At 29.9% G+C, this 27,373-nt stretch overlaps 2 protein-coding genes across 2 annotated transcripts; one reads left to right on the top strand and one right to left on the bottom strand.

Annotated features, from left to right (window-relative positions):
* Positions 1–10,893: 10,893 nt before the first annotated feature.
* Positions 10,894–12,853, top strand: LOC130800504 (IRK-interacting protein). The gene is made up of 2 exons (XM_057664083.1): positions 10,894–11,177; positions 11,276–12,853. The coding sequence occupies exons 1-2, from the start codon at positions 11,112–11,114 to the stop codon at positions 12,668–12,670; spliced, it is 1,461 nt and encodes a 486-aa protein (XP_057520066.1). The 5' UTR covers positions 10,894–11,111; the 3' UTR covers positions 12,671–12,853.
* Positions 12,854–20,524: 7,671 nt separating this feature from the next.
* LOC130800503 (deoxyribodipyrimidine photo-lyase) lies at positions 20,525–26,363 on the bottom strand. The gene is made up of 9 exons (XM_057664082.1): positions 25,828–26,363; positions 24,163–24,503; positions 23,176–23,416; positions 22,936–23,093; positions 22,817–22,853; positions 22,618–22,676; positions 21,826–21,907; positions 21,519–21,590; positions 20,525–20,989 (listed from the first exon to the last, which is right to left on the bottom strand). Exons 1-9 carry the CDS (start codon positions 26,131–26,133, stop codon positions 20,807–20,809), a joined length of 1,479 nt encoding a protein of 492 aa, XP_057520065.1. The 5' UTR covers positions 26,134–26,363; the 3' UTR covers positions 20,525–20,806.
* Positions 26,364–27,373: the final 1,010 nt, after the last annotated feature.

Raw genomic sequence — 27,373 nt, 5'->3', positions numbered from 1 at the left:
TCCCCCCTTTCTAGAGACTCTCATTTAATGCCTTTTATGGTCATTCCAATTTTTTTTTTGTATATACTTCTATAAGTTATTCCTTGTGGGTTTCACTTTAATCTTTCCAATTAGTTATATTTGTTTTTCTCTTATTGAAATATTATATTTATTATTATACCCCACTGTTTTATTTTAAAGATTACGTTTCAAGTATTTCTTACATTTCATGTAAGAAGAAAGTAATTTAAATAAGATTTTTTATGGATATATAAAGGTTAATATGTATCTATGTGGGATTCTATTTGCTTCTTTTTGATGTAAAGAATTTTAGTATACTAGTGTAAAAACCCGTGCAATGCACGGTTTTTTAACATTGACATATATAAACATATGGTATTAAAAAAATAATGTCAGAAATATTACACAATAAACACTAAATTTTGATAGTTGTATGTATAAATTAACTCTATAATTTTGCGAAATTGTCATCAATATTATGCAGTATATTATATTCTTTAATTTACTGAATTTAACTATAGATAAATGTTAGTCAAAAATACTTTAATAGTAGATATATTGGTCAAGATCAAAGTCTATGTTATTTTTTTAGCCAATTAATAAGTTTCATTTGGCAAACTCTCTTTAGTAGTGACACTTGAAAATTTTTAAACTTTTTAGTATAATGTATGATTTATTTTATAATTTTTATAAAGTGTATTTATATATAGTAAGACTCAAATTATTTTAAATTATACAAGAAGTCAAATATAACCAATATTAAATGATGGAATAGTTTAATTCAAATATTGATCAATATTCATTAATAATGGATTGTTAACATAATCGTAGATAAAGCAATGTCTTTACTTTTGAAGTTCTATTTAATAGTTAATATTAAATGATGAAATAGTAATGGAAATTAGTGTAATTTTGTTAAAATTATTTTCGTAGAAATTTCTTTCAATATTTTTTTCCCTCACAAAATTCATTAGAGTACATTACCAATTGAAAATATGTTACTCAATTCGTTCTTTTTTGTTTTTCTCGTTTACATTATGCAAAGTTTTCAAAGTAAATTTTAAACCTCGATATCTTTAAATACGTATAATAAAAAATTATAAAAAATGCATGATAAAAAAGTATAGATTAACACGAATTTAACAAGATCTTATATAGATATATTTATCTTCTAAATAATAAATATGTCCTAAAAATATTAATCAAATTTCTCTCACTTTAAAATAAAATATTTTAAATAAGAAAAACATTAAAGAACAAAAGAGTAATAAGTAGTAATAAAAAATTATAATATAATTAAAATTTCATTATCATAAAAATAGCAAAATACATATTATAAACATTTATATTATAAATTATTTTTATTATTAGCGTTCAGTATCAATATAGACGTGAGTATAAACTTCAATTCCTTGGCTTTAGTGAGCTTACCTCATCCATACAGAAAATGAAGTATCCAAAGGTGACGGGTGACCCACATTAGTTTATTACATTACACACTCATGTCAACCAAGTACGGTTGCAGTAGTGGTTTATGTTATTTACTCCCTTTGTTTTTTAAACAACTTCTTATTTATCATTTACAATATTATTTATTCTCGTTAGCTTTAAGATCACTATTAGCAATCATAGCTTTGGAGTTTTTGATTAAAAAATAAATAAGTGAGAAAGAAAAATAAATAATAAAAAATAAAACAAAACTAGTAGTTACTTCTTCCGTTTCAATTTACTTGCAACGTTTGCTTTTTCACGCAATTCAATAAACTAATTTAATTTTTAATATCTCTAATTATATATAATAAAAAATTTATAAAAATTTAATACTACATTAATAATCCTTGCAATGAGACGAGTCAAACAAGATTTCACTTGACTATGTTTTAACTTATTGATAAAAAACTAATCATAAATTAAAAGTGATGAATAAATAGTGTTATTTTATCTAATATTGCAACTAATTTGAAACAAAGGGAGTATTAAATAAGAGAGAGAAAAGCATCATGGCGTTAGAGAACACACTATTTTCAAACTCGTCAAATAAACTAAATAGTCCAATAGTATAAAATCTATAAATCATTAACCTGTGGATTTCTTTTTTGATGTTGTCACCAAGAAATATGGTTCCTTACAAGAATAACTTTTAAAAAATTAAAGATTATTAAGTGTCTATTTTTGCTGATATGTATTGAAGAAATATAGGAGAGTATACATTTTTTAAAACTTATGAAGTTACTTCTACTATACTAACTATCTTTATTAATAAACTTCTTTTAAGCTTATAAGTATATTGTATCTTCTCGTTTGAGTTTTCAATGCCATTTCTTAAATTCTAACAAAAAGCATTAAAATTGTGATTGAAATGAGTCAAAAAAAGTATATATTTCAATTTTCAAAAAAAATACACCAAAGTCATTTAATAACCACAAATAAAAATTCTTTTATTTTAGGAAAAATTACTTAAATAATTCAACCTTTTTATGACTTTCCCACAATAATCTCACATATTGATTAATCATGAATAATCCTAATTTTATGGGGTATTTGCCTAGAATGAACTCGAGTAACCAGATAACCTGCTATAGTAGGTAATTTAAAAATTTTTTTCGGCATTTTTTTTTAATTTATTTTTTTTTCAAAAAAATTATAACTTGTTATAGCAGGTCATCCGATTATTCAAGTAATACCCCATAAAATAGAGATTATTCATGATTAATCAATAAATAATATTATTATTAGAAAATCTTAAAAAAATTAAATTATTTTAAATAATTTTTCCATTAGAGATGGAATACAGGCACGGTTGTTAGATGTTTCTACCGACAACAATGAGTTACGTACTCTTATAATTAGATTTTCTTTCTAGACCATCTTCCGAAAATGTCCTAACGCCTATAAACTTACAAAGTATCACTCCTTTCGTCCCATTTAACTTCCACTTAATCTTTAATTTAAATGTTTCGTTTATTTTGTATTCTTTTCTCTTTTGATAATAATAATTATTATTATTATATTTTAATCACTTTTATAAATCTTTTATCAAATCTTATATGAAAGTTCATTGTGAGAAGACTCTAAAAGAAGCGGAAATTTAAAAATAAATGTTCTGATTAATTAATTAGATTATTTAGCCCAATTTAAAATTGTCTCATAATAAGACCGTTTTAAATAAATATTTGTGAGACTTCATCTTCTCTTATATCCTTAGTTACTTATTTAATTACCCCACTTGTTATTTGTCTTATTTACACACAATAATTTATTTACACTAGATATGGTAGTCAGATCGAATTCGATCCTAATCCGACTTGACCTGAGGAAAAAAAATGCAATTCGAATTCGAAGAAGAAAAATTCGACTCCAAGTTCGATAATATAATTCGACTACAAATCGGAGATGGATCTTAGGAAATATTCGATAATTTGACTCTACTCCGACTCTGACCCTATTCCGACTCAACATTTAACTGCAACTTCAACTTTGTTCCAATATATAAGTATGTAGTTTATTTTATATAAATTTTTATATTTTAATATTAATAGACACATATTAATGGGCTTATGTTAGGCAAATTTTTCTATTATAAGATTTTACCAAGTCTTATCAATTAAATAGGAAGTAGATCATAGACTTGTAGTTGATCATTCGATCCATGAGTATTACAAAAATTGTATAAACAAAGTTATATCATTCAATATTATAAAAGAGTTAGAAAAATTCCAATTGTCAGTTTATTAGAGCTCCGACAAATGAAATAATCTTATTGGTTGTTTATTGATCACGTGACAGATTAATTTAGTAAATAACAATAATTTATATAATTATAAGTTTACAATGGGTATAATTTATTAGCATATTCAAAAGCTATGTTAAATTACGTAAATAATAACATGATATTCAAATCATACAATATTATAAAAGAGTTGGAAAATTTCAAGTGTCAGTTTATTATAGCTCCGATAAATGGAATAATCTTATTGGTTGCTTATTGATCACATGACAGATTAATTTAGGAAATAACAACAATTTAAATGATTATAAGTTTACAATGGGTATAATTTATTAGCATATTCAAAAGCTATGTTAAATTAGGTAAATAATAACATGATATTCAAATCATACAATATTATAAAAGAGTTGGAAAATTCCAAGTGTCAGTTTATTATAGCTCCGACAAATGGAATAATCTTATTGGTTGCTTATTGATTACATGACAAATTAATTTAGGAAATAATAATAATTTAAATAATTGTAAATTTACAATGGGTATAATTTATTAGCATATTCAAAAGCTATGTTAAATTAGGTAAATAATAACATGATATTCAAAAACATTATTAAAACATTAATATTTTTAAATTTTTAAAAATATTAAAAGATTTATAAAATGAAATCCTTTTATAAATTGAACATATTATACATGACAGATTAATTTCGGATAGTTGCAGTTTCCTCTCTTTTTGAAGACTCTTCTTGAGCCAAGAGACTCTTTGACCGCACTCTCCTATGTGGGTATGAAACGCCGTTTCTCTTCCCTCCCCAGCCCTGACCATAGTTTTCTATGAGCGGGATACACTGGGTATGATGATGATGATGATACAAGAGTTTAAATTTTTCAATTTTGTCAGGTTATTAGAGCTCCGACAATCATAAAAGTATACTAATGCAGAAACGACTTAGTACGCGTGTCACGCTCTCATTAAAAATTTTCCCGCCTATTTCTATTGTTGACATGGAAACTTTTGATAATTGACTTGATATTTAAGGAAATAATTAACTCATAAAAATATAATATTTTTTTATTGAGTATAAATATATTTCCTTAAACCTATAATTTTTTTTATCTCAAATCTTAAATAAAATTAAAGCTTTCTTTATTAAGAACTCATCCAAACCATAAAAAGACAAAAATAAAATAAATTAATTTTCTATATTCATATACACAATCTTAAGTCTTAAGCTCAAAATTTATATCAAATATTATATGCAGTGTATATATTTTACTCATCATCATCATCATCATCATCATCGTACTAGGTGTATCCCGCTCATAGAAAACTATGGTTAGGGTTTGGGGAGGGAAGAAAGACGACAGCTCATACCCATGGAGGAGAGTGCGGTCAAAGAGTCCCTCGGCTCGAGAAAAGGTATTCAAAGAGAGAGAATTCTGCAACTTACAAATAGAATAAATAGAATACGTACAAATAACTAAAAATAAAGATAAAAGTAAATAAGAAAGTAAAGAGCGATAATTAAAGAGTGATATAATTATATCATATTTTATATTCAGTTTATATATTTTACTATTCTTTTAAAAATGTTTTATATTCATACATGGTAAAAATCTACAAATTAGATTAAAATATAATTTTTCAAATAAAAAATCTAAAATCTTTCAATGATGTGATCATAGAAAAAGAATAATTTTTTATAATAAACAAAGTATTCTATTATATGTTAGAATTGTCGCAATTAAAATTTAATAAAAACTATTGACGTACATTACTTGATTTACTTGGGTGATTTCATTAATATAATATAGCTTAAAGATGATCACTTGCTAAAATTTTATTGATTGATGGTAATTTTTATCTATTTTTTCACATATATGTTTTAATATAATTGTATAATAAATTATTTTTTCGGTTTGTCAACCGAAATACATTATTATAACAAATACAAAGATTTAAAGATTAAGTTTATGTTTTAAGTGAATTAATTTTATAAATTAATATTAATATATTCATATAAGTAAATATTTATTAACTCCATGTTTTACATGGAAATCTATCTAGACACACAATATTATAAAAGAGTTGAAAAATCTCAAGTGTCATGTTATTAGAGTCTGACAAATAGAATAATCTTATTGGTTGCTTATTATTTAAATGGCAAAATAATTTTATATATCAAGTGTGTATATATTTATTGCTTATAATATTTTAATACATATTATCATTTATTTTTTATTTATCTATTACTAAGTGAAGTTTAAGAAATTGAAAATATATATTCTTCTTGAAATTCAAAAATAAATACTTAAAATATTTTTAAAATATAAATTATATAAATCATCAAACTAACATAAATGCGTGCATACACATATACTAGTTAGCTATATAATGAGTACAATTTACTTAATGGTTGAAGGAATTGACCATCCAATGACAAAGTCTCATCAATTAATTAGAATACATAGAATCGTAGTTGATCAAGTTCAATCATCGAGTTTTACAAAAAAAAAATTGATCATAAAGCAAAGTTAGATTAATGAAATAAAACAACTTTAATTGATGGAAGAAAAGGATTGACTGTCCAATATAAATGTAAGCTTAACCTATCTAAATCCATAAATAAAGTTTTGACTATTTAAATATTATTACCTAGAGTTTGAGAGTAAATATTTTATTTCAGAGTAAGTATTTCATTTTAAATTATAGATTTTAATTATGAAATCATTAATAAAGAATTTGAGAATAGGTTTAGGTAGTCATTCTCAAAGTCTCAACTTTAACTACTTTAAAAACAATGGTGGAATTTTATCCAAATTTAAATTTGAAAATTTTTGATTTGCCAAACAATCAATTTGAGCTAATTCCAAATTTTTAAATGAAATAATTGTTCTCAAACATGATATAATGTACAATAAGATTAACAAGATATATAGTAATAATAAGTACACACAAGAGTCAAAATTATTCTAATTCAAAATATCATCCTCAAAAACTCATTCGAACATCCAAAATTTCGAATGCACAACTTTATATATAATGAGTTATAATAATCTTTTACAAAAGTTCAATAAATATATTCATTTTAAGTAGAAGTGGCAAATAGCTACTTATTTGAAAGTTGTTAATATCAATTTACGTATTGTAAAGAATTATTTTTTTTAAAATCATAATCCAACTTCGTCGGAGGTCTGAGAATCTGAGTCCATACAAAGACAAAGGATATGAAATCCAAGTTCAAATCAAAGATGAAGGTGAAAACAGTTCAACTTTTATTCACAGTAATGTCTAAACATGTATAATTTAATTCGAGTTCAACTCATTACTATATTTAATTTACACCTCCTTAAATAAAAATACGAAACAAATAAACAACGGAAGTAGTATTTATTTTACACGATAATTACCTCTTGTGTCTCCCTTTGAACATAAGAATAGAATAAATAAAAATTGCAAACCTAATGAACAAATTAATTATCAGAACTGTTGCTGCAGCCTGCCGGTGTAATATTCCTTACTACAATATTATTGTAAGTACGTCTTAAGTAGCATTGGTTTTATTTGAAATATTCTTATGTATTGTAGTTTTCGTTACAAATATAACAAGCATACCTAATTGTAAAGTACTACTTAATGTATTGTAGTTTTCGTTACCTTCTTTTTTTAGTCAAAGGTAAGTAGCGTTATGAAACAAGGCTTGGATGACAACGAGCTCACCTAATGGAAACAAAGTAATTTTAGTTTGTTTGGCCATTGACTTTTTTAACTTGTTAAGATGTTAATTTTTATTATTGGATATTTATTAGAGAAAATAATTAAGTGAACAAGTGAAAAGCTAATGGAAAAAATTATTTTAACAAAATTTTTATTTTGGTTTATAGATAGTTTTTTAGTTGGCTTAATAGTCAATTATCAAATAACTTTGTTGGTTGTTTCATCAATTAATAGATCAAAAACTAAGCCATTATCAGATCATAAAATAGATTTATTATTTTGTTAATTTTCAAAAAAAAATACATATAAAAATCCTAAAAAACGCTAATCAAGGTAAGTCATTCAAACATATTGAACTATCACATGATTTATCTTTAAAATTTAACGTCTATATTTAAATTCTTTCTCAAATCAAACTTAGTATCTGAAAGTCAGATACTTGAAGGACTTTACCGATATATGTCACCACGAGTTAGTAACACTTATTCGTTTTGTAGGAAAATTTGATCACCTTCTATGACATTCTTCTAAGATATATAGTATTTGACAATGTAAAACTCATTTGAAAATAGGAAATGTGAATTTAGTATTTAAATTCAATAATATATGACACCTTTATACTTGAAGTATAGTTTTCAAATTTTCATATTTGATCCATTTTACATTATCATTAAAATTCTACATAATTTATTAAACTTTATATTTCAAATTTCAAGATTTGCAAAATATAATATTTGAGCTTCCAATTTTAACATTTTAAAAAATTTAAATTTGAAGTCTTGAAGATTTGAGAAATTGGTTGTCTAGGACGCAAAAATATTCACCCTTGAATAACTTTACATCAAACATATTTTTTATTACTTTTTCTATATTAACCAAGTTTCATCCAAAGTGAACTAAATGAATGCTTACTCTTAAATGATTATTTTATGTTGTCTTAAAAGAAAATTCATTCACTTGCCAACTAAAAAAGATGTTCAAAATATATTTCATTCTAGTGTATAATTAAATCGACTTTAAATCAATTTTTAAATTATATCTATAATAATATAAAAATTAATTAATTTAAACACAAAATTTAATTTTAATCCGATCTGATAAGTCAAATTATATGATGTGACCAAAGTGCACCTCTTGTGATGACTTGAGTCAACTTAAATGGGTTTCTTTTTCTTTTCCCTATCCATAAAAATTGTTTTGTATATCATTTTATGCAACAAAATGATTACTAACAAGTGCTTTCTTTTTTAAACAACTCTTTGCACTACTTTCATAATCTTCTCTATGAAATTTCACTTCATATCCCACTTTGCTAATACATATATCATCACTAATCACAATCTTAACAACTTGTTTACATACTTTTTGATCATGTTTCATAATTGCTTATTTAGTTCACATAGAAAGTAAATTTCTATAATAGTTTATAACCGTTGAAAATTACTATCTTTGTCAAATTATTAGGAGTATCAAAATATAAAATACTCCCTCCGAACCAATTTAGTTGTCCCATTTCCTTATTTGGCAAAGTCTTTTTAGTTGTCCCATTTTTATTTTTGTCAATTTTTTTTACCTAAATATCCTTAGTTCACACAAGTAATTACGAATATACCCTCATATACCTTACTTACCCAACTACCCTTCAGGGCCTTCACTACTTACTCTTCACTACTTACCCTTTACTACTTACTCTTTTTAATGGACCCCACACCATCCTTGATAACCGTACCCAAGCAAATGGGACATCTAAATTGGTTCGGAGGGAGTATTATTTAATTTGATCGAACATTGAAATTTAAAATTGACACCAAAATGTGGAGTTTACTAGGCCCTTTGGTAATCAATTTTGCTACATTTTGTAGAAGAATATGTATTTTTTGTGCTTATAGAAAATTATCGGCCAAACAATCATGCAAATAAGTACTTCTATTTCCTTCCTAGGAACAAGAAATTCCAAGAAAATTTAGAGGCAGCAAAACGACCTCTAAACATACATTTTTTACGGTAACTAAATGAATACTCGTGTAATTTATGAATTTTTTAATTTAAAATTAATTTTATTTCAAATTTCAATTGGTAAATCTAATTGATGTTGTGTTACAATTCTACTTTTCGAAAGTTACAATCTTCATAATACTTAAATATAAATGCATGGTTGGATTACTAATTAGTTGTTTGTTTTTGTTAGGATATTAAAAATAGTTTTTTGCCAAAACACTATAATCGATTAAGCGAATAAAATACTAGTTTTATTCCATAGAGTTCGCTACAACTGATATAAAAAAATCTCACATAAAAAAAACCAATTATACCAATCACAAAGTAAACGTATTCTATGTTTGTGAGTGTAGAGATGTACATTGAGATGTTTTGACAGGTTTTGAATATAATATTTCAAGTCAGATTAGTTTTGACTTTTGAATATATGTATATATCTTGACAATCTAATTTGATTATTATACACGACTTGATTTGGGTCGAACTGGATCAATGATCGATTTTCTTTATTAGCGTCATTTTTAGACAACTTTAATTGTAACTTGTAAGTAGTTAGTTGTAAGCCTAGCAAAAGCTAACCTGAAATAAGTGAATTTAGTTTGATACTTTTGACACGATTAAGCAAATAGATAGACCCAGTAATAAACAAATTAGATTGTCAAGATATATGCATATATTCAAAAGTCAAAACTAACTTGATTTGAAATATTATATTCAAAACCTGCCCAAATATCCCAATGGACACCTCTACACTCACAAACATACAAGACGTTTACTCTGTGATTGGTACAATTGGTTTTTTTATGTGAGATTTTTTTATATCAGTTGTAGCAAACTTTAGGGGATAAAAAACACCGAATGTGATTATAATGATGATGTTATATATAATCTAAACCTAAATTCGAACTAATCCGATATAATCTATTTGACAGGCTTGGTTAGTTGAGTAGGATTACAATGCCAAAGAGAGCAACATGTCAAACTCCCTAGTAATAATATTTAAAAATTTTAAATCAATTATTATAATTTGTAAATTATCAGAAAAAGACAAAATAAATATCAATAAAGTAAAGAAAATTAAAAAAAATCCTAAAGGCTTCATCTTATCAAATTCTTCCGTATAAAAATAATTTATCAATATTACAAATTACCTTTATTTCTACTTCCTCCGTTCCATTGTATTTTCTACATTTGATTTTTTACGCAATCCAATGTGTTATTTTGATAAATCATATATTAAACTATGCACATCTATATATTATAAAAAACTAATATCATAAAAATATATGATTATACGATTTAAAAAAATTCCACTTAAATATATTTTTTCTTACACATTAATCGTAAAATATAACATAAACTTAAATAATAAATAATGTCAATAATGGTACGGATTGCGGAAGGATTACTTCAATTAAATTTGCGACGCAAGAAGCTATGCTAACGGCTACGGCTAATTCTGAACCTGCTTTCTGTTTCACAAACCCATCATTACAATTTACAAACTTCCATTTTACTGTTTTCCATTTCTCACCGCCAATTGTCATTTTACAAAAACCATCATATTTAATGTTTTCATAAACAAACAAAAACTCCTCCATTTACTATACTCTCTTTCTCCCTTATTCCTCTCTAACAAACTATACTATTATCCCTTCTTCTTCTTCATCAATGGCGCCTCCTTCTTCTTCCTCTATCAGTCCTTCTCTCCCTTCTCGATCCCACCTCTTCACTCCTGTAATTTATTTTCTCTTTATTTTATTTTATGATTTCTGCATTTTTCCATTTTTAATTTCTGGGTTTTTGAGTTTTTTTTTTTTTGAGTTTTTTTGCAGATTCAGGAAGGGAATGAAAGTGAAGAAACCGAAGAACGACACCGTTTTGAATCGGCAACAACACCAAGTACTGTAGCAAGTTCTTCTGCTTGTACTGATACCATCTTCCATTACCATCACTATCCTACTCCACTTCATGAACCGGGTAAAACACCGGCGGCTAAATCCCGTAAACCCCCTGAATATTATTCCGATCGAACCGTCTCTTGCAACAACTGTCGTCCTACAACTCGTGAAAAAACCTCCGTCATGGTGGTCCCCGTTGATAACCATGTCCGAAAACTTTCTCTCTCCTCCATGTCACCCAGTCCTAATGGTATTTTCAAATCCCTCATCGCCGGACTTTCTCTCCGGAGTCCTAAACCTTCACGTTCTCCGGCGGCAGAATGTTCTTCAGTCCAAGAAAGGGAAGAACACTGGAGAATTGCAGTTTCGGAACTTTCTCATAAACTTGTTCAGGCTACTAGAAGAAGAGATGAAGCTATTTTAGAAGCTTCTAAACTCAAATACTCCATGTCTGAACTTGAAAAGAAGCTTAACCGTCTTGAAATCTATTGTCATAATCTCAAATCTGGGCTTGATATATGTAACCAGACCCAATTACAAAGTCCGGTGAACAACAAATTCTCTAGCCCGGGAAGAGCTTGGAGTATCTCAAATCATCAAAACCATAACAACCATGACATCATCATTCAAAGTTTTCTGGTTTCAGTTTCTGAAGCTCGATCCTCGATCAGATTTTTGAGCAAATTTCTTTGTTCTCAGTTGAAATTAATGGGGATTAAAGTGTTTGATAGATTATCAACCGTTTTGAAATCATATGATTTTAAACCATCATCTTCTTCAAACAATCAATACAAGAGTTTACAGATTTACTTAGAAGCGTTATTGAATTCTGCTTTTTACGAGGATTTTGAATGTTCTGGGTTTATGAAAAACTCCATGGATCAGATTTTAAACCCAATTGATCGATGCGAAGCGAATTATACAGCCTATAATGCGTTGAAAGATTTGGCATGGGAGGAGGTATTGAATAAAGGAACGAAGCATTTCAGTGAAGAATTCAGTAGATTTTGCGATCGAAAGATGAGTGAAATTGTGGGTATGTTGGGATGGAACAGGGCATGGCCGGAACAACTGCTACAAGCTTTTTTCGGGGCTTCGAAAGGTGTTTGGTTGGTTCATCTTTTGTCAAATTCCGTTCATCCGAGGTTGACGATATACCGGGTCGAAAAAGGGGCCCAATTTGACCCGGTGTATATGGAGGATATGGGTGGAGATAAGGCGAAGAAATTGATACCAACAATGGTGAAGATAATGGTGGCACCAGGGTTCTTTGTTTATGATAATGTGGTGAAGAGCAAGGTGATTAGCAGGTATTATAATAGTAATTAGTGTTTTTAATGGTAATGGTATGTGATTATAATATGATTGGGTTGTCATCACTATTTATTATCATGTATGGTAAAATTAAATATTCCAAAAATATACTAATAAAAAGTTTGGTTTTGTTGGTATGTTGATATTAGAGTATATTTTAACTTAATAATATTTATGGGCTATTCACTGATTTTTTGTTTTGATTTTTGTTGGTGAAATAGTTAAAATAAGTATTTGTTTAATATTCTATGTCATTCATTCTAATACTTTTATTATTAATATTTTTAATTGTGCATAATTAAAAATTGTAAAAAGTTAATATTAATGATGTTTGCATAAAAATACGAATCAAAAGATCTTATTTAAGTATATTATAACTTATAAATTAAGAATAAAATACTTCTATAAGTTAAAAGTAATTGGATAAATAGTGTTAAAAGTCAAATACTTTTATTTAGACGTGGAGTAGCATTTACAAGCTGAAAACTAAATTTAAGCTAAATTCAAAAAATTATTTCATTCATATTTAACTTTTTATGAACGTTTTTTTTTCTATAAACAACCAATAATAAAGAAATGATTTTTACCGAAACATTTTAATGTCCAATAGTTTTTGCCAACATTAATTTGTGAAGTTGACCCAAAATATGGGTTTGTTGCTTTTTAGAGACGACGGAGTATATTGGGATTGACCAAAGATAGAGTGACAATAAGTAGTAGGTCAAGGATGGTTGAAAAATTTTTGAGGAGTCAAATAGGAAGGATGGGTTAAACATTTTGGTGTTTAGTTATTGGGTTTTAGTGTGGGGGGGGGGGGGAGTCAATGTAATAATTTGGCTTTATTTCGTTGGGTTTTTTTTTTCTTTACTTTGTGACTTTGTAAAAAGGAAAGGGATTGCTCTTTTCATTATTCACCCCTTTACATATTGGTTCATTAGTATTTGAGGATGGTCGAAATTTTTTTAAATTATTTATAAATTATAGTTGTAAAATTTAGATTATTTACAAATTACAATTACAAAGTTTAAATTTTATGAATTATAGTCGTTATAAATTAAAAAGTGTAACTATTGTAACTATTACAACTGTGGTTATGAGTTTACTATGGATTTTCATCTGACCGAAAAGTCATTCTACCTATGATGAAAAACTTTGTTTTATCGAGGCAATCTCCTACTTTTTTCTTGATCATATGAATTGGGTATTGAGGCAATCTCCTAATTTTGTTCTGGATCATATAAATTGGGTATTTCTCAATTAATATATTGGAACGCGATTAATTGTTGAACTTCTTGAGGTTAGTCAAATGTCATTTGTAATACCAGTGACCGAAATCTGGTATCATTATAATAGTTGCACTTATTGATTTATAACGGCTATAACTCGTAAATATTAAACTTAATGGTTATAATTTATGAATGACCTAAACTTTGTGATCCAATCTTGAATGTTGGTCTCAAATTCAACCCACAGAATTGGATTGAAGAGCAGAAAACTTGAATGCCAAGAACTGATGCACACTGATCTTCTTGGTGAACTGGACTACCATGCTTCACTCAATCCAAACCTGTGTTCCTCCTTTGATCTACAATGGAGAGATTAATTGTTCAATGGGAAAAGGAACAATGTGTCTTGTCTTTGAACTCAAGAACACAGATAAACTTGGAGTATAGACTGATCCTTAGTAACCCAATTGCACAGCAATTGAAAGACAAAACAACAGTTTTGATTTTTCTGAAAACAAACTTCAACGTATTACAATGATTGAGGCTATGTACATATAGTTTATCTAACCTTAAAAGGCAAGAAACAATAAGGGAAATAACGGCTAGTCTAAACTCTAAAGGGTCAAATGTCAGCTATACAAAATGAACAACTAACTTAAATTCTGTCATAAAACAGAATCTATATAGGACCTTGCAGCTGTATACTCACACGTGCACCATGTGTGCATAAACCGTGTATTTTGTAGTGTTGGGCTTGAATCATTTCTGCATCCTCTTGATGATCATTAGCTAAGTCATTGCTTCCTTGATTGCCTCCTTGATTGCATAGATCTTCAACCAAGTCATTGCTTTCTTGAACTCCTTGGAACAGATCAGACTCACAAAAGTTTTTGCTCTTGTTACTTTTATCTGAACCTTGATTTGGTTCTCTTTGCGACTATAATTTATAAATCAAGACGTCTTAGTTTCATCGTAGACGGTCTTAAGAATTTACCTTTATAAATTATTCAACTTCTCTTATAGTGGTTTTATAATTTTGGTACTACTTCTTCCGTTCAGAAATACTCGCTACATTTCGATTATGTGCACTATTCATCGTTCAAGCTTATTTTATATATTGCGACTAATGTGTAAGTAATAATATAGTCAAGTGGGATCTTGTTTGAATCGTCTAATCGTATACTTTCATAATATTAACTTTTTATAATTTTTAAATTTGTATAATTCAAGATGTAAATAAACAAAATAACACATTGAAATGCGTAAAAAGTAAAATATAGCAAGTATAATGGAAGGGAAAAAGTATTTACTTTTGATATGAACCTTCCCAATTCCCATGTCTTCTTTTTTATGGTATAGAATGCTAGCAGTATACAATAGCACTTCTACTATCTTATAATGATTCTGTGTATAATCTCCAGTATTGATTGCTTTATATTGGACTCGCTCTAAATTGTTCTTAATTTTAAAAATGAGTTTAATTTTATATTTTAAGGGTCTAGATCTACATCCACAAAAAATAAATGATTTTAGTTTAGGTTTAAGGTCTGCAGTCCTAGACCTCGACCTATATCCGCTCTCTAGATTCATTTAAGACTCACCCGTTTTGAATCTATTCTAAACTCAATCCACTAAACAATCCAAATGAATATTAAACTTGTTTGACAATATTTATAGCCCCAAATTGACTTCCTTATTGTCACTAATTATAAGTTAAAATATTGACATATGATATCTTATTTGAAATATCTCGATTCAAAATTCATTATGTTTTACTTTCAAGATTTTGAATTTGCATAATTAGAGATTTTAATGATTGAAAATGTACATTGAATGATGTGAAAAAGGAAAAGGTGCAAGTAATAAGGATGTATTAATGATTGGACCTTTTTCTTTTTCACACAACAAGTTAATAAACATGTGAGGATCATAAAGAATATAAAAATATTAAAATGAATTTAGTAGAAGATTTGTAAGGTTCATAAGGATTATAAAAATATTAAAGTGAGGATGAATAAAGATATTTTTGTCCAAAATTTGTGACATAAATAGAGAGATTTTTTATGAGAACAACAAATAAAATATCCAAAATAAGAAATGAAAACTTTTTTAAGGAACAAAAGGAGTATATTTTTTCTACAAAATGCTCTCCATAGATTAAAAAAAAAATGGCTCTTTTTCAAGACTTATGGTGTGCAATGGACATGTTGGACATTGGATATGATTATTGGAAAGCCTCGAGAATGATTCATGATGATTTGATGATTACTAGAAGCCGAGAGTAAGAGATCAAAACAACATTTTGCAATGTTTGAATTCATCATATTTACTTGAGTCCAATAAAAAATATCATTGAAATACTAAACACATTTATAATTAGAGTATTTTGCACTGAACATTTAAGTCAATAGCTTCGATTTAACTGATCACATGAAAACTTGTGCAAAGTGTCGAGGGCTGATCTAACCCTTTACTTTGTAGGTTTTACATGGGTTGGGCCTCAAACGGATTCTTTATTTACATCATCACAAATTCTTGTGAGAGACGGTTTTTTTGAGAGATTATTTTCAATTGGATCGACCTATTATATATTTTTTCAAAATATTGTGAGTAGATATTAAGAATGATGTAAATAGACATTTAAAATATTGAAAGTAGACATTAAAGATACGATACGTAAGTATTAAGGATACGGTAAGTAGGCATTAAGAATACGGTAAGTAGCCATTAATGTTTAATAGGCTGGGCTTGAGATACATCTCTCAAAGAGACGGTCTCTCAAGAGGCTAGCTGTTACATTATTGAGTTAGGCCGTAAATGGGACTTCACTAATACTCTCTCCGTTCTTTAAAGAAGTTCTCATTTGCCATTTTAGGGTGTTCCATTTGTTGTTTCCATAAAGAATCTTTATATTTATATCAAATTTTGGACAAAAATAACCTTATTCATCCTTACTTTATTATTTTTATAATGCTTATGGACCCTATATATCTTCCACTAACTTCATTTTAATATTTTTATATTCTTTATGATCCCCACGTGTTTCTCACTAACTTTATAAAATAATTTTCTATTAGTTATGGTCCCCATATTTTTTCCACTAATTTTCTTTTAATATTTTTTTTAATGTTTATGGTCCCTACTTTTCTCCAATCATACTTATTGTTCAATTAAATAATATATTTACTATCTAAAATATTTAATTTTTCTTAATTCCTGTGAACATTCCTTGTGGAAACTTCATTAGAGAACGGAGGGAGTGTTATTAAATGATGTTGAAGTTGAGGTGTTCTTTTCCAAAAAGTAATGGAGTCCAGTTCTTTTGAATGCTTAGCTTTCATATGCATATTGTTATGGTCCATTGCAAGGTACGAGACTTGTTCCACATTGGTTGTAAAATGTAATTGGTGTGGAGTTTATAGGCAAAAGGGCTCTCACCTAATAGGTTAGTCTTTTGGCTGAGCTCTCCTGTTTGTCCTATAACAATGGTATCAAAGCCGGACTCGGAGTGGGTGGCTTGCGGAGTGGTTGGCCTGGAGGAGCCAGCCGTAACCCAGCATAATCGTGATCCAATGCAGTCGTGATCCAACAAGGACGTTGGCCTTATGGGGGTCGATTTTTATGGTCCATTGCAAGGTATGAGACTTGTCCCACATCGATTGTAAAATGAAATTGGTGTAGTGTTTATAGGCAAATGGATTCTCTCATCTAAAGGCTAGTCTTTTAGATGAACTCTTTTGTTTGTGCTATAATACATGTCTTTTTTGGCATCTTATCATAATTTATATACTACTATGTAACATTTATGTGTTAGACATTAATATACTTACTGGTCCAGTTCTTTTGATTTTAATGTGCTTCAACCCACTACAAGAAAATTCATTTTTAGCAACAAGTTTTAGCAACGACCATATTTTTGTCGTTGCGAAAAATACAAATTGTTGCAAAATTCAATGTTGTTGCTAAATAATCGTCGCCATAAATAAAATTAACTTGCCACCACTTAAAATATTTTCCCCGTTTAACCCAAATTTTTAGCAACAAAATATTTTATTGTTAAAACTAAATAAATAATTCGTAATGACATAGTTGGTTATGATTAGCTAGTTTTTAACATCGACATCATGTACATTTACTTAATACGTGGTCGTAGAAATATGCATCTTTTGTAATTAACTTTATTTCAATATTTAAATATAATGGCGATATTAGATATTTGATATTGGTTTAGATAAATTTATATAGTTGGTTATTGAACATGTGTTGAAACAATTAATGGTTCAGAACGAGAAAACAGCATCAGCAGATCCTGTAACAGTTCCAGCAGGATGAACAACAGCTCAGGAGAAGAATCCAGTACCAGCAGGTCCTGTAATAACTTCAGCAGGACGCACAAACGGTTAACCCAACAGCAGCAGAAACAGGACGCATAAGTATCTACTAGTCATCCTGGGAACGAACATTGAGCCAAGCAGGGTGATGGACTGTGAGTCATGGGCTGGAAGTGACACCTTGCCATGTAAATATGACAAAGAATTCAGGCAGGACTGGAGCAAGTTGCATGGGCCACAAACTGAAGGATTTAAAACAATCCTGCAGGTCGAAGAAGTCCCTGTAGGATGAGCAGAAGACCCTGCATGATGAAAAGAAGTCCCTACAGGAAGAGCAAAAGACCCTGCAGGATGAAAGAGTCAGGACAATGCGTCCTGAAAAACTCGTGTAAAATCTTAGTTGTTTTTTTCTTGTTTTTTAAAACCTGATGTTCAGGTTCCTCGTTGTTTCCCGCCTTTTGTCCACCAAAAATCTATAGATAGGCATAGGCTCTAGTGTAAAAGGGATTCATAATTCATCTTTAGAATTCATTCTTGATATACAGATTTGATTTTTTTTACAAAATATTCTAAGTGTTGAAATTCTTCTTTCTTCTGTTTCCTTGCGTGTGCGTTTGTTTTGATTCATCAGCCGCTAAAAGAAACTGTGGAATACTTTATGTTTTCTAGATTGTGGAACAATCTAGAGTATTGAGTGGAATTCAAAGGGAAGAGTGTGGAGTCATTCTAATTGGTGAGTGAAGCCAATTAAGAGAAGACTGAGGGCTGGCCAGAGGACTAAGAATTGGTTTCTTGGGTTGTTTAGTGATCTTATCGTGTGATTGAGAATCAATCAACCATACTGCAATTGAGAAGGCTGATTGTGGGCAAGTCTAGGAGTTCGAAGGACCCTATCTTGGTGCAGTTTTATATATATATATATATATATATATATATATATATATATATATATATATATATATATATATATATATATATATATATATATATATATATATATATATATATATATATATATATATATATATATATATATATATATTTCAATGTCTATATTCTTATAATCCGCAAGTAAAAAATAGATTTTTAACAACGATGAATGTTGTTACCAAAAATACAAAAGTTTTGGCAACAAGTAAAGTTGTTGCGAAAAATAGAGTATTAATAGCGGTATATGTTGTCGCCAAATAGCAACGATTTTTTTAGTTGTAATAAAGACTTGAGGATTTGCAACGATAAATCTTTTGCAACTATAAAAGTCGTTGCGAAAAACATCAGACTTTGGCAATCACGAAAGTCGTTAAAACTTTTAGCTGCGGTTGTAACTGCAACAACTAAAGTCGTTGTAAAAAACATATTTAGCAACAAAAACCTATTTTTAGCAACGACTTTAACTGTTGCTAAAAATGGTTTTTCTTGTAGTGACAAAATTCGAACATATCGTCTTATTTTCTTGAAATTTATTGGTCCGTCAGTTATATACACCAACAGCTGTTTGCAGTAAGTTAAAAACTGAAAGATGACATCCAAGGAAAAATTAATATATAATCTAACCTTTTATCAATTTGTTATAAATAATCTCACCTTTAGATTATCTTTTAATGTGTGATGTAGCTATGAAAATCAGTGTGACAATGAGTTTTCAACATGATTTGTTTTCAACTAAAATATGGGTTTTGCAAAGCCCCCATCCAATACATTTTCATTTAAGCATAATACTGGCCCGTATCTGACTCAATGCACAGGTCTAATCACATGCCTGATCACCATGTGTCATGAAACTATTGAGTTGAGCATTCCTAATGGCGCGAAAATACTGTACATTGGGAATTCTTTTTCCCTAAATTTGCTCCCAATGGTGAGGAAAATAAAAATATCTCACAAATTTTTTTACACTCGTACAAGGAACAATGATAAGCCCATATTGAAGGCGAAACTTTCACACTAAATTATTTACTTCTAACGGAATGCTTTTATTGAGAGTAAGTTAAACTTTAAAGGAGAACTAAATCAAACTATACAAATGAAAGTGAATTTGAAAGGGAGATAAAAGGATAAAAATATAATAATATGAGTAGAAAAATAAAAGATGATTAACCTTTATTTTGAGGAAAAATGAGAGCAATATTTCCCTCTATCCCGCTAGGATAAATATATATCCCAAAATGAAGACTAATTTTTTGATTTTTTCTTCCCCATTACTTAACAATAATTTCCTTTGACAATAATACTCTTATTCTTCTAGTTCAGTAGCCTTATTTACTTAGTTTGACTTATATTTCCTTCATAAATATCTATTCCAAATCCAAGCATTACCGTAAGTCATTCCATTAAGAATACAGCTTAACATTTGGAAGAAAAAAAGTAGCAAACATAATACCTTTATCATTCAAAATCATCCTAATTCACCAATAAATCATTACTCAGGAGAATGAGGATGCCAAATTCATTGTGATAACAATGGTAATTTGAATAGCCTACTAAAAAGCTCTAAACCAATGTTTTGCCAAAGAGCAAAAGCTACATTCTAAGTTCTAACCTAAGATAGGAAGCAAAACATCCTCCATGGAAATGCAAGCACTCAGCAGCAAGTATTAGGCTTCACGACGAGTTTCTTTATCCCTACCGGAAGAAAGTCCAGCCTCGGCTTTTCTCTTCTTAGTCTCGACAACTAACCTCTTCACGTAAGCAATATACGCATCAACGTTAAATTTTCTTTTGCACCCCGCATAGTTCATATACCGGATTTTACCGAATACTGGACGTTCCCGCCACCCCTAGAAAAGACAAGATTTGTTTTAGTTTGACATGTGGTATAAAACTTGGCATGGAACGACTTAGCACGACAAGCGAGCAATCCAACAATTTGTAGGAAAGTTGCATAAAATTGGGTTTTTTTATTTTTTTTTTTGCTTAACTTGTTATTTTCCATCTTATTTTTTTTAGGATCTTGTATAGAATCAGTTTCCTTATTTATGAGATATAATATTATAAATATACGCTATGTTACTTGGACTTGGGTATTGATGTCGGATACTAGTATGTGTTCAAGTGTTAGATAAGTCAAAATATTCAATTTTACGCCTAAAGAGAAGTGTCTAAGTGACGTACCAATGTCCAAGCACCAAGGATAGGAAACGGGTACATAAAAGCAAAATGAAAAGTTTGAGTAACATAAAATAAAGCTGTAGTACTCCAAAGATGAATTAATGAAATACGAGGAATAAAACTTAGTTTTTAAAACTCATTATGATTTCCATGGTTATATAAAAGCAAGAAAATAGGCGACGAAAGGATAAGAAAGACCTGGTCATGCACTCCACATATAGACCACATACAGCCAACATATCCACTTGGATCTCTGCCATCTATTTCATACTGCATACATCAAACAATTGTACGTTAAAACTGGTTAAGCTATTTTTCTAAGAGAACGTCTCACGGTGAGACAACAACAAAACAAAAAGCCCATAAGCTAAAAGTTTCTATAATTGGGCTAGGTGACCCAAGTATGGGGCACGTCTCACGGTAAGACCGTTTCATATAAGAATTTGTGAAACTGGTTAGCATAATATAATTTTCAATCATTTGGGAGTGTAATGCAAAGAATTGCCTTGTCATTCAAGTAGATAGCAATTGCAAGAGCTTCTTCAGGCCCATTAGTCCACTCCAAAATTTTTTTTGCCCAGTACATGCTGCATATCAAGACACATCGAGTCAAAGCAAATTGCATAGACTCAGTACTATCGTAAGTGACGCGTAACAAGATTAATGATAAAGGAAGGTTTTTCGGTATTTAAACAAATAGTAAGTAAGAAACTATCGATGAAAGGAAAGTGAAACAGTTGAAAAATTAAAAAAACTCGATGAATGTCAACATTGCAGAAACAACCCTGTTTCTTTCTTAAACCACCTTATATTTCTTTCCCTACAGGACTATGTTTCACCCTATTAACAGCAGAGGAATCCTCATCAGATAGACTTACCTGTGAGATACACTGCCAAAAGACGCACAGTTTATCATTTCATGGAAACAAGATTCGATAAGTACCAGATACTTCCCAGAAGAAACTGGGAAACAAAGTACAGATAGTCACTATCTTCAAAGAGCATTCGGGTCATCGGATTTATTTCGGGTTGGGTATTTCGGGTCGGTTTGAAACCGGTTTTGGGTCCATATTGTTTTTACCTAATTGTAAATCATTTTTGAAGTCGGGTAAAATCGGGTTCGGTTACAAAGTCGGGTAAATTTTGGGTCTGTTTTGAACACTTTTGTCTCATCATGTTTTTTCCTCGAAGTTGTATCCGACTCAAGCTTCAAAGTGACTGCATTTACAGTATCTACATACCAACACGTCTAAACCAAACAACATACACCAAAAGTTCTGTTAGTAATGGTACTTGCCGCATAAAACCGTGCATCTTGCCAAAATGAACCATCTCCAACTGAGAAGCGTTCCATAGCTGAAAATTGTAGCAAGTAATGTAACAAGTTAAATTGACATTATGAGTTACCAAGAGTAGAAGAAAAAAGTGCATTTATTCGAATTTTGATGGCTTATATGAAATTCAATATTCTTCTTCAGAGATACTGCTGATCTTACTTGATCTGCTGTTTGTGCCTTCTCCAATTGCTCTCTCCTGCAGTTCCATTCAGTTATATACTGGCTATAGATTGAATAAGATAAGCCAACATGAACGAAGAGACTTTTTTTCAACTCACGTGTACAAGTGTTCCCTTTTATCAGAAGCATGATCCATCAATGTGTTGCGTGCCCATTCCCAAGCCCCCATGAGTGAGTCATAGTGAGGTTGATAATAGCAGAAATTGTCGGCAAGTTCTCTACGTACGATTAATTCTTCCAAGAATGCATCAACTGCCTTCAAGATCAAAGAGAATAAAATACTTTATAAGCATATAATCTAACTCAATTGTGAAACTCTTAAATGCAAAGGGACAAACCTCGGGAGCAACTTTGCGGACATTACGGGCCTCAAAGGCACAACGTTGAGCAGATATTTGGCCAAAATGCAAGTATGGAGAGAGACCAGATAAAGCTCTTGGTTTCAATGGGTTATTACGATCAGTAGCATAGTTTTTCAACCTTTTCGTCAAAAACCCGTTCTGGTTACCCATCAAGACGTCTAATGCAGCAGTTTCACCAGGTTCACACCAATCAATTTCAGACACTCCTGCACCCTTTCTAATAAAAATTAATGTTAATTTCTATTCTTACTCAAAGCAAAACTAGAAAAGAAGCACAGGACCAATCATCCCCTGTAGTGTTTACTACCATCCATATATTACAATTTGTAACATGAACAACCTTTCATTACCCCTAATCCCATTAATGGCCTGTTTGGTAGGTGGTATTAAACGGTGATAATGAGAATGATTTATAGCGTAAAATTTCATCAAAAGTTCTATGTCATTCCCATGGTAATGAAAGTTTAATCACAAAAAATTTATTTTTTGTTTACAAATTTCCATTGCCACCTAATACCACATCTCCCAATGATAATGCATTGAAATGAAATTTATGCAGAAAATGAGATGATTGAAGTTGGACAAGCATGACCATCAAGGTAGCAAGAGATTTTTCAACCAAAATTATACTAGTTTTCATTCTCATTACAACCGTTTAATACCACCTATAAGTGGAGCTTAGGAATTAGGTTTACATCACCTTATCCTTGTTAATGATAACAAGGTTGTTTAAGATTAACTGTTGGTATAAGTAATAAGTGTACATAAATTAGTTGGTCATTTTACATATTGTCAATTATAATCCAAAAACAGATTAATATAAATCTTTAACCACATCTAACTAAGAAACCCTATGAATTTAGACCCCCAAGGCCCCAACCCTGATTAACAAACCCAATAAAACCAAATATTATGAATGAAGTATTACTGACACAACCACATCCATATGGAGAGAAATCATACTTAAGACATTCTTGAATAAGCTTATCCCAATGTATGTCCGGAGGTGTAAAAGCCCATCTTTGATTTGGAGATTGAAGAGTAGGATAATCAATCAAATAAGTAGGAAGTAACTTATTAATTTTGCTCCTAATTGTCCTCGCCCCATACTCCAACTTGCTAGATGCTTCCCAAACTGGAACCACATTGTGTGCATCAACTTCATGTACAGACACTGAATCACCCACTTTCTTACAAATTTCTTCCTTATACTTCCGAATTTCCCTCAAAGGTGTAAAATCAGTAACCAACAGAGAGGCCCCACATTCTATCAAAAACTTTGGTATTGTCTCTATAGCTTCTCCCTACACATATCAAAGACATTTTTTCTTGAAATATAATGAAACTGAAAGAAATTGCACTAAAAACAATGGCTCATGTTGGTTCAATTCAACAGGTGCTCATAAATAATTGCAATTCAATCAACAAAGTTACATGTTCGTCACAATGTAACATAATTCGCTTGATTTGCTTTCTAAACTCGTGATTTGCTAAAAATTACACTAATATAACCCATATCAGACCATATTTTGCTTTTTTGATTTGCGATTTGCTGGTGGATTAGTAAATCATGTGACATTAGCTTGTCAATGTTCCACTCTTTGTTTGATATGAAATTAATATACCCCTTCATTCATTCTAGTAATTTTCCTACATCAATGATTTTATAACTGTTGAAGTGCCAATATCCCTAATGTTGGAGATGACTTTGATGTTTGCTCATCTAATCGCCCATGCCATGTCTTGCACTTAGGAGAAAGAAGATGTGAGTGGTATGGGATATGAAAAATTGAGGTTTGGATCACTCCATGAAGTGATCAAGAAATTGAATTTGGACTGCCTTGAACGAGGGGAAGGTAAGTGAAGAAGGGTGCCTTGAATGAGACACATACGCACAAGAAGTCAGTAAAGGATTGACTACAGTCCCTCATTCAAGCACTTGATCTACTCGTTCAAGCGACCTGGTCAGGGGCAGAGGGTTTCTTTTCGTGGGTCGTTTTCTTGCGGAACAAGTAGTGACTTGTCCTAGGGTTATGAAGTTGATTTGTAGGCCTATATATAGGTCCAAATAAGTATTGGGGATAAGATAGGGAAGCTAATACATAGTATTTGAGGGTGATCTCCATCAAAGGTGAGATCTTTATCTTGAAAGCTTGTTCTCAAGAGTGTGTAGGTTTAGTTCATGGATGTATTGTTGAGTTCATTAATGATATTAAAGTTGAGGGTGAGGTATCTAAGATACCTCATAAACTTGTGTGTTCTTTGTTGCCTCCATTGTTATTGTGCTCTGCTTATTAATCTTCACCAAAACTATCCTAAACACTTTCATTTCAGTAACATTTCATCTTACGTTTGCTGCATTTTCCAATTATTTTGCAGTTATGCTACATTTGATTTCATAAAGAAGTCCCACCACTTTATTAAATCTCATTTAAATTTTTTCGCTCTTTTACTCATCATCGACACAATTCAATTTTCCACTTTTCCTTGACAAAAACTAAAGAGTGCTAAAATCTTCAAAATTCCGAACTGTAATATGATTATACTAATGAATTAAACAAAATTCTAAAAAATATATTAAAGGAACAAATTTTTTTTCTAAAAAAAAAAAGAGGAGATGAAAAAGACCTGAAAAAGGAAGAAAGGAATATGAAGGGAATTATACAAAGAGGCTTGCAAATGCTTCAAACCTCTCAACATAAACCCTAAATGTCTTGCATTTGCACCTTTAAACATATCAAATAAGTTGAATGCAACTGCTACTGGAGCGTTTCTCTTGTTGGCTTCATCAACGGCATGAACTAATGCCCAATTATCCTTCACCCTTTGATCCCTAAACATCCAATATACCACTGCTCCATTTGGATTTGACCCGGGTTTTAGTACCCTTATTCTTCCTGGTTGAACCATTGTTGGTGGTGGGTTTGTGGTCATCGTGCAGTTTCTTGGCCGGATTTTGGAGGATTGGAAACGGGCTTTTCCTCTGGTACAGGCAATTCTGTCGACGGTTTGGTTACCGAGGACAGGGGAAGAGCAAAAGAGAGGGAAACTTTGGGGGGAAGGCTTGTGGATTTGGACGTACGTACGTGGTCATTCATGCTACTGACACGTCCCATTAAGAACTCAAAAATCGGATATAGGATCGATTAGGATTCGAAAATTCAAAATTTTAATTTTTCACATAGTGAAAATTATGATATTTTGCTTTTTTATATAATACGATTTTATAATTATTTAAATACACTTTGATTTTTCATTATTTAAGCTTATTTTTGAAAAAATTCAGTTTGGAAATATAGTTAGATATTTATAAGTCTAATTTAATTACAAGTTGATTTAAAATTTTATTTTTAAAATTTAATTACAACTTAATTATAGTTAAGATTTGTATATATTAGTATAAATATCACATAATCGTCTTTGTACAATGCAAATCGTTAGTTATGTCTTGTTTCATCACTAGATTACTCTCTCACCTACTATGATATTTTTATAGGTTTATAACAATATCCAATAATCATAAACCAACAACTACATGTCAACTTTTGGATTCTGGTCGAACTATATTATTTAAATTTTGCAATTGAACTTTAAACCTACTGTATCGATGACATTATAAATATAGACTAAATGCAGAATGACCTTTTTTGCTTATAAGACGGACGAGTGAAATGAAAATCAATATCAAAATGTGCAACATAGCCTACGCTAAATCGCACAAAACGTGTACTAGGACCTAGGCCAGGTCGCTCATATTGTGCAGCTCATATTTTTTTTTTAATAAAATTTACAAAATTCAACTATAAATTTAAAATCAATATATACCTTGGCATTTTTGAAGTTAAATTCATCGTTTATATTGCTTCAATAAATTTCGATAGATAGCATTTATTTTAATGAAAAATTAAAGAGATGCAAAAACAAAATAAGTTAGAAACAATTAAAAAATTCAATACATAAAAGATAGCAATAAAAAAAGGAGGCAATAAAAATCAATAGCCATGCAACATCACTTTCAAAGTATGAACAATTCAATCATAAGTCGCAAAAAAATGCAATGTTAAGAAGAAGCCTCGGGGAAGCTTCCGTGTTACATAATTATATTTTGGAAAAATTAACATTAATAATCCGAGCTTTCACCTATTTATTGTAAATAATCTCACTTTTAAATTAC

Source organism: Amaranthus tricolor, chromosome 14 (genome assembly GCF_026212465.1).
Source record: "Amaranthus tricolor cultivar Red isolate AtriRed21 chromosome 14, ASM2621246v1, whole genome shotgun sequence".
Taxonomy (NCBI): Eukaryota; Viridiplantae; Streptophyta; class Magnoliopsida; order Caryophyllales; family Amaranthaceae; genus Amaranthus; species Amaranthus tricolor.
Note: the sequence above shows the minus strand (reverse complement) of the source record. Positions and strands in the feature narration are given on the sequence as shown.

Bases quoted from the DNA above. Each gene is read 5' to 3' on its own strand.
- LOC130800504 (XM_057664083.1), top strand. From the start codon at position 11,112: ATGGCGCCTCCTTCTTCTTCCTCTATCAGTCCTTCTCTCCCTTCTCGA. The intron at 11,178-11,275 runs GTAATTTATTTT...GTTTTTTTGCAG, and splicing joins GATCCCACCTCTTCACTCCT to ATTCAGGAAGGGAATGAAAG.
- LOC130800503 (XM_057664082.1), bottom strand. From the start codon at position 26,133: ATGACCACAAACCCACCACCAACAATGGTTCAACCAGGAAGAATAAGG. The intron at 24,504-25,827 runs GTCTTTTTCATC...TGATATGTGTAG, and splicing joins TTCCTTTCTTCCTTTTTCAG to GGAGAAGCTATAGAGACAAT. The intron at 23,417-24,162 runs GTATGATTTCTC...AATTTTTATTAG, and splicing joins CTTATTCAAGAATGTCTTAA to AAAGGGTGCAGGAGTGTCTG.